General features: G+C 39.3%; 1 protein-coding gene across 1 annotated transcript in view; it reads right to left on the minus strand.

Annotated features, from left to right (window-relative positions):
- The window catches only part of LOC107713173 (glucocorticoid receptor-like), a 126,969-nt gene extending 120,901 nt beyond the window's left edge, over positions 1 to 6,068 (minus strand). Inside the window, exons 1-2 of the mRNA XM_016518606.1 lie at positions 5,188 to 6,068; positions 3,137 to 4,182 (exon numbers count right to left, since the gene is read on the minus strand). Of these exons, the coding sequence (XP_016374092.1) occupies positions 3,137 to 4,005 (869 nt within the window). The 5' untranslated portion in view covers positions 4,006 to 4,182; positions 5,188 to 6,068. The remainder of the gene's footprint in view (positions 1 to 3,136; positions 4,183 to 5,187) is intronic.
- Between the last annotated feature and the right edge of the window lie 2,994 nt (positions 6,069 to 9,062).

Genomic DNA, 9,062 nt, shown 5'->3' on the forward strand with positions numbered 1-9,062 from the left:
ATCGTCTTATATTCGGGACAATACGGTAGTTAATTTTCTGGCCAAAACCACAATTTGTTAAATAAATACAAACGCTACGTTTCAAAATGCCGAACACCTTTTTCTACATTTACTATCTCTATCAAAACACAGCAAACCCGATTCAAAATAGAGTAATTCAGTCAAAACATTGGCACAGGTTTTCTATCCAATAGGAACATATAGTCAATCATAGTGCATAGACTGTCAAAATGATAACAATTAATGGCATTACAAAAACTGCATTACTTGTCATGTCTCAGTTTGACCTGTATAGAACATACAATATGAGATCAATTTAAATAATAGTAATAATAATAATAATTCATTTAAATGCAGTCGTTACCCCGGAAACCCTGTAAACAAAGCAGCTGCGCTACTTTCTGTTTCTGAATCGTGTTTAAATTATTTAAACAGCCATTCAGATTTGTGTATTTGCTATGATGTTCATCACAGCGCCAAATACTTAAATATTTAGACTTAATAGGCTATTTATTTTCAAACTTTTTTTACATTTTAATCTGGACTACTACATGCCCTAGATATTGTTTGAAAGTGTTTTGATTCTTTATTGTTCGGTCACACTTTACATTAGGGCTTCATTAGTTAACATTAGCTTTTGCTCATTGTGAATGTTAATGCATTAACTAAGGTTAACTAATGAGGTCTTATTGTAAAGTGATACCTATTGGTCTTTATAGTTCTTTTGCACTTTAATCTGTGTAAAACTTTTGACTTTATACATTTTTCTGTATTGCTTTATTGCATTTAAATGTTCAGTTATTTTTGTTATAAGAAAAATGTTATTAAACCTGTTATACTGTATTATGACAGCACTTTTTAAAACTAAATTTCAGTATCGTGATAATACCGCATACCGTGATAAAAGCATTAGCAATTAATCGCAACATGAAAATTTGATACCGGCATATCCCTAGTTCATACCCAAGCGATTTTCGCAGGCGATGAGCCGAGTGAGCGTACAAATTCACTCCCTGACATTAGATGGCGCTTAATGAAAAACAGAAATACCCCGGTACACATCGAATCCTATTTGATCTGCAATTCCTCTCCATAACAACTCTCTCTTATCGAGATTTTTGTAGTCACTGTCGCGTTTGTCATAAAGCCCTTTGTGTTCAGACACCAATGAGACCAGCAGCTCTACATTCATCTTGCCTCGATGCATCTTCTTGGTCTACTTACTTCCTCTTTGTCGTTAGGTATCAATGTGTGCTCGGCAAGACCGTTTTGTGCTTGAGCGCCACCAAGTCGTGTTTTACTGTAACTTCAGCAGCTCCAGGCACGTGAACAAAAGCGCAATCTCATTGGTCGGCCAGTTTTTTAACGCGGCGCGTCAAACCAAAAAAACGAGCCCGAGGCGTTTTTAAAAAAAATTACGCTTTTACGCCTCGCGTTTTGCGCGTCGGTGTGCACAATCACATTGGCGCCCTTTGTTTAGTCACGAGGCATTAAACGTCGGCGATAATCGCGTGCGATATTCGTCCCGGTGTGAACAAGCCTTAAGGCTGAAATTCCTTTAAAACACAGTTTGAATGAAATCTGACAGTTTAACCTGAACTGATTGCGGTGTAAGAGGCGTAAAAAATTATAACCACAATGTTTAAGAAATATTAATACAGTGCTGCCATGTTAACAGTGTAAAAATAACCAAGATAAAAATGAGTCCGGTGAAATTTCAGATAACTAACACTGATAAGTTTCCCCTAACACAGCACTAAACTGTCCAAGTTGGTTTAGCGGGAGAAACATGCTGACCTAAATATCTCTAACTTGGCTTTCTAAATAGACTGTCAAATTAACATTCAGCCATCGGGAAAAGGTTTAAAGGTTTCTCTTGTGCAAATGTGTCTGGCATGGTGGCTCAAGTTGGATAGGAAAATAACAACAAAACATTATCAAATAACAAGTGAGTCACAATTTCACGCTTTACCGTGACACGTACAAATCAGAAACGTGAACAAAAGCATAACTGCGAGGTCATTAAAAGTCCATATCTTTCAGGATCTCCCAGAGCATATAAATTCATATCTCAGTCTAGAAGTTTGGCCGTAAAACACTATTCATTTCATCAGAAAACCCAACCCCAAGTAGCAAAGTAATACTGGTCAAGAGTCAAGACCATGGACACACTTTATATTATTTCCAGTACTCAGGGAATTTTGAGCCATAATGACTCATAGCTTCTAGTCCTTTCCACACTCACCGAAAAACAACATCACATCAGCAACAGCAATATTGATGCTTAGAGCCTCCTGAAACCAGACTCTGAGAGGAGCACATGTGTGCTGTTCTGGGCCAAAGGGAGCGCCATCAGGCCCATGTGTTTGCTTTGGACAGGCAAAGCACCAATACAGATCTTCACACATGGGCTCCTGGGAGAAGAAGCGGACCAGCACACGCTCTGTTAAAACTAATTAAAGCTGCAAACAACAGCTTCATCAAATATCATGCAGTTATGAGAAGTTTCGTGTTCAGTTTTTTTTTTTTTATGCTACAGAGCAAATTGGTCTGGAATACAGAATCCACTCCACATTGTCATCAGGATTTCCTGACTGACACTTGACTGGATGAGGATTGAGATTACACTCACAAAAATACCATCCTGTGAAATATTTTAGAGCTGAGAATAACTACAAAAGGTATATTCACTATAAAACCTTCAAAAATGTTTAAAATTGTATCATTTTATCTTTCCAAGTATGCAAATCTTAGTTTTAAAACTTTTAAAACCCCTTGAGTTGTAAATTTTTCCATGATTGCATTTTGCAGATATGCCTGTTATGGGGAAAGATTTCCCATAATGGCCACAATTTCATCAGCAGATGAAACATATAGAGCTCAGAATAACTACAAAATTTATATTTACTTCAGAAAAGATTGCATTAATTTCCTTTATTTTTTCAGGCCTGGAAATCACGATTTTAAAATTCTTAGAAGTTTTGTCCTAAAACCGATAAATATACACAATAGAGTGCACTACCACAGCTCAGCCTATTTTTATTTTAGAGCAAATTATTCACCGTTTACCTTTTTCATCGTTCATAATCATCAAAATAAAGCTGCTCATTCAACAGCCTTTAAAAGTCATTCCTACCTGCTGCACGGATAGGTGGACGGAAGTACTGTCTCATTGGCTCTCTGCATCCCAGACGGATCTCCATATCCACTTCCTCGAACCCAGCCGTCACTTAAGGTAGGTAGGGGAGGAAACAGGCCAAAAAGAGGTTTCTGATCTGGTAAACTCACAGCTGAGGCGGTGTTGGCTCCGTAGTGGTATGTCTGTCCGCCCATATCTCCCAAAGCGGTGGGCCCACCGTGAGGCCCACCCATCCCTGACATCTGACAGTAGCTCCGCCTCTCATTCTCCTGTTTGATGACACCCGGTGTACACAGCTGGATAAAGTCTGGGTCTTTCTCTGTCTTTATGACCGGCATGTTGACACTGGCTTCCACCATCTGCTGCAGTTTCCCCGTGCCGTTCACATTTGCACAGGCTGCACTGTTGCCAGTGACAACAGGGCTGGTATCCTTTAGGAAGTGGCTCTCTCCCAGCAAGGCATCATCCACTGCCAATGAGGACAGGAAGGCAGCCTCATCAGCAACGTAGAACTCATTCAGGTCAGATAGGGAGTCAGGTAAGTCCAGATCCTTTAGGATGTCAATGGTGTTGTCTCCAATCACTCTCTCATTACCATCCGTTTCCTTATCTGGATAGTCGTAGGGTGGAAAGTCCAGCCTATCTTTCTCCATGGGGGAAAACTGCTCCATTTTCATTGCAAAAGTGTCAGGGGCCTGGATGCCAGAACCACGATTTAAGTCTGCAATGCTCTCGTCCAAGAGCGAAAAGTTCTCCCCAATGTTGAGGGGCTCTTTTACCTTTTGCTGGTGCTGCATTCTGAAAGGTTTGAATGTCTTAACATCTGGTTCTTGTATGTTACGTCCCATTAAGGATGGGTCTGCCATAGAGAGGTTTCTTTGAGCGTCACTACCACTCAGTCCATTCAAGACATCTTTTGACGTATTTAAAGCGGACGCATTGGCACCAATGTCAGGCAAAAGGTCTCTCTCAGTACAGTCCCCGAAAGTTCAATTCTCAGCATTGTTACTGCTGCGTTTTAGTCCAAGATCCATATCTCAATCCTGTTGTAGACAGAAACAAAATTGAGTTAATATTATCAAAGAAATTACATTACGTTTTACATATAAAATGTAGTAAAAATATTGACATTGCACTTATGTTTGAATAAGACAGATGTAAACAAATACAAAACCTTTTTTAAAGAAAAACACAATTTTGCACCAAGGCCTCCAACATTATTTACTGGTGAAAATATTACAGATTCAGACTTTAAATGTTGTATGTCTGGACAGAACTCCCACCAGGAGTTCCTCTCAGCTGCAAATGGAATGAAATAATATGATATGAAACTACATTTTTATCCAGATGCCCACACAAAAGCTCTCTTGGGGTGATATAATGAATGGCTTTTGCGGATTTCTAAGACTTTTCAGCTACCCTTGCGCGAGTATTTTTTTTTTCTATCAACTTGTTTGAATCGACAGTCTGCATTACGAACTAATAAATTCTGTAGTTTTATCAAAACTACTGCAAAGCATTCAAACTCATCCCACAAAATGGAGCTTGATTAGCTTGATTGTTTGCTCAGATAATGAAGGCTTGAGGCGCGTAGAGACATTAAAACTCATACAAATCCTCCAAATGCATTAGTCGATGCACCCCAGTGCTGCCACCTGTCGGTTCAGCTCAGCTACTGCGTCCAAAATGAACTTTAGTCTGACAAACCGCTTAATGAGCATTAAAGCTTGTTAAACCTACATAAATGTCAAACAGACCGTGAATATAAACTAAATGACTTAACGAGAATCGAAAACAAGTTTGAGGACATGGTTTAAACCTTAAAAGGCACGGGGTGTCCAAATGACGCAAAATTTTAAGGCAGCAGAAGCTTTAAAACCTAATTTAAAGCTACAGCAGCAGCTATGTGGGTTAACAATTACAAACGTCAACGTATATACTCGTTAAAACAAGACAAACATGTGCAGATGGTATGCAATCGCAAAAATGCACTCTGCGTTCACAACGCATGGACAGCAAATGACCCCAAGTACATGAGGCAGACTTACCTTTAAAAGATTTATGACGAAAAATGCATTTTTATACAAGTCCAAAGCTGTTTAAGCGTTTAGATGGTGTCCGCAATAGTTTTTCGTTGAACTTCCCGCATGGTCATTTTATAAGACGCGCTGCAGCTTCGACACAGTGTTTCAACAGCAGCGAGTCGCAAAAACAACTCACAAAAAAATAATAATACGCCGTAACGACGACGCATACAAGTCGTGTCATAAATAAACTTCGCCGCACTCTGAATACGCGCTGTTTATTCGTCGTTTGAGGTCGAGCGGGGAATCGCAAGCATTACATAAGCTGCTTGTCAAACTCCCGACAGCCCGTGATCTACCCGTCAAAAAGCTTCTGCTAGCTTCAACACGGTAAACGCCCCTTCAACAGCAACAAAAACCTCCAGTGCAAGTTACCCCTCAGCCATGCGAATGCAAAACACAATAAAAGAAGAATAAAAACCGCGCGAAATCGACAAACAAGCTGACAGTTACGCTAATGTCAAAAGTGTCACCGAGCATACAAATACCGCCGCTTCAGACGGATGCGGTCGATACAGAAACGGTCACTCCGTGTGTATACTCGCTTGTGTCATTCCCTCGGTGTCATTTCAACCCGACGACACCGTATACAGACTGTCAACAGCGAATAAAACCCCGTTTTTGTACTTTAGAGTACGATAAGACGGCTCGTTTGTGACGAGCGCGCTAGCTAATACACATTAGCAGTCGCGCAAGCTGCGAGACCGCTGCAACTTTCATACATCATAACGCAACATTTGTATGCGCCTCGCAGCAAACTGAAGAAACACTGTATCTCTAGGCAGATATGTGCGGGGGAAACGGGACGGAGAGCTGAAGACTGTAAGAAAAATGCATTCAGAATGGCTCAGTTCAGTCCGTAAATAAAGGGGCAAAGGGCACCATCACATGATAAAACCGAAATAAAAGCCAGTGGAGAAAGAAAATGGTTATTCCTGTCTCTAGTTTCGGATAAAACGAGTAACAACTGTCCAGTATTGCACCATGTAGGCCTACGCTAATTAGCCCCCATCTGCTTAATAAAGATCAATTAAAAATTATAGACTTTGAGTAAAGAGAGATCGACATGCACACAAGGGGTCAGTTTAATTCATATAGCGTTTAAAACTGTTAACATGGTGCATAGGCTACTGAATATATTGCATTTGAGTCTATTATAATAAACTGTTAAGTCCAGTAAATGTGAGACTGCAAAAGTTTGAAATAGCTATAACTCGTGTATAAAAACATAGACACAATTTATTAATCTGCAGCTTATGTAGCCTAAAGTTCCCAGGTTGCTGAGGTAGGCTATATTTCGGTTATAGCAAATAAAAGTGGTTAATAAACATTAGTGGTTCAAAACTGGGACAGCTACCCAAAATTGTTTAACATTATCTGCGAAGTGTCCTAAAAATGAAATATTGGACAAAAAAATAAAAAATACTAATAACATAGGCTGAAATGAATTAATACATTTTACAGCAGCAGTGTGATTTACTAGTCTAATATAGCCTACTGAGTAGCCTAAACATTTTATTTTTGTAATAAATAGCCTAGTAGCCATATTACCAAGTGACAGATTAATTTGTGTCAAATTTTTTGTATAAATCACTGGATGCATAGCCTTTGATGTCAACAACAAAATTAAAATAAAAGCATTTTATCCGTTTTATTGTCAATAAGCCTATTTTGCGTAACTATACCTTATCAGTAACTGTGTATTTCTTTTTTCTTTCTTTCTTTTTTTTTTTTTTGCATTTAAGTGTTGTTTTATAAAAGATAAAATGGTGAGATAAAAGCTTAATATGCCATTGCTTGAAATAAAAAAAATGAAAAAATTAGTCCTGAATAGGGAATAACTGCAGGAAAGTGGCTGTAGCTACAGGTGTTTGCTCAAAAGCTAAAGCAGTGTTCAGAAAGACTTGCTTTTGTATGCTATGTCTGTATGCAGGTGATCTATACGGAATATTTTATCCCACAATGCAATGTTCTCACCTTGACCATTCATTTCTGGTGTGACGAATGAACCATTGCACATATAACTACTTCCAGTTCACCCATCACACAGGAAATGGAGGGTCAAGTCGGGAGCATTGCATTGTGATATATAACAGTATTCTGTGCTGTGTGTTTTTATTGTATACTACAGTATAGCATATTGTGCATTAAATTCCTAATATGTAAGAACAGTGTGTTAGTATGTTATTCCAAAACTAGCCAGCATATATAGGCTACTGCAAAGAAATCAGTTAGTAAGCTACTTTCCCAACATGTAGATTTATTCATTACAACATTTCATATTTACTTACACTAGAACATCTTATGTCACTTGGCTAATAATATGTCCTCCTATTATTTCATATATTGACTGCATCTGCTGCTGAGCCGAAGGTACAGGTTACCATATATGTCATGTTTTATTTATTTATTTGCTATGAGAGCAGCCCACTTTCAACATGTACATCTCTTTCCTGACATCTGCCAGCACTGAGAGATGCACTTCAATATAAAAGGTGTACTGCTGGGGTAAAGATGGCAGAGTCTGAGGTAGAGAAGATGGGCAGGTGTTCTAAGCTGTTAGGGAGTGAAGAGACGAGGCAGACTCACTTCCCCATCCAAACAAGTTCATTATGAGGTGACGGGTGTGGCGTGGGCATGTGGATGTTTAATTATGCCAGTGGAGAGAAAAAGCATACAAACCATCTCCAGGGGCCAACCAGAAGAAATCACACTGTTCTTTGACTCTGTAAAGTAGCAACAGGGAACACAGATCCTCCAGGTTGTTGTGTGAGATTCTGTGGTCATTATTGATCCACCAACACCCTTCCCTCTGTCTCTAACTGCAGTCATGGGTCATGATTAAAAGGCAAGTGGCTATTCAGTAATTGTAAACTGGTCTTCAGTAGAGGATTGATGGTGAGCTGTAGAAAGAATGATATTTTCCAGATGTCTAAGGAATAGTTCACCCAAACCTGATAATTCTGTCATCATTTACACACCTTCATTCAGTTCCAAACACATATAACTTTATCACAAGCATAAAGTAAAAAATGTGAGGGCGATATCATAATAAATTAATTTTAAAAGCTTAATTAAAACGATGAAATTCTTAGAAGGAAAAGGTCACACTTTATTTAAGGTCCAATTCTTACTATTAACAAACCATTAACTACGATTTTTACCTCAATAAACTCCTAATTTGCTGCTTATTAATAGTTAGTTAGGTAGTTGTTAAATTTAGGTATTGGGTAGGATTAGGGACGTAGAATATGGTCATGCAGAATATGTGCTTTATAAGCACTAATAAACAGCCAATTTGTTAATAATAGGCATGCTAATAAGCAAAGTTAAAGGCAGAGTAAGTGATTTTCAAAAACACTTTAGAAAACTGATTCGGGCCGAATCGCAAAACAAACTTGTAGCCAATCAGCAATAAGGGGCGTGTCTACTCGTGATGTGGAGGAGAGAGCTTTCAGTGCATGGGACGGACATTAGCCGAGCCGAGCGACAGAAAGATAGAGATGGCGGATAAAAAACAAGAGGAAAACGTCTGCGGAAGGATATAAGGCAAGAAGTAGGACCCGTGAAAATATCGGATCAGCTTTCCAGCGCCGGAGAGAACTCAAGGACCGAGGCCTGCGATCGGACACCAAGGTTGCTTTGTTTCTTCTCAATAGGTGAGTAACACCGTGTCTACAACAACTAAAGTCTGCCTACACTGGACGCGAGAAAGAGGTCAAACGACCGTTGAAAACCATTTGAAATTTGTGTCAGCACGTCATAAATAGAACCCGGCAGCAGTTTTCTGTCGGGATCTGTTGCGCCGCGCCGCTCACGTCCGTAGACACGGTGTAAAA

Source organism: Sinocyclocheilus rhinocerous, unplaced genomic scaffold (assembly GCF_001515625.1).
Source record: "Sinocyclocheilus rhinocerous isolate Xijiao unplaced genomic scaffold, SAMN03320098_v1.1 scaffold387, whole genome shotgun sequence".
Classification (NCBI taxonomy): domain Eukaryota; kingdom Metazoa; phylum Chordata; class Actinopteri; order Cypriniformes; family Cyprinidae; genus Sinocyclocheilus; species Sinocyclocheilus rhinocerous.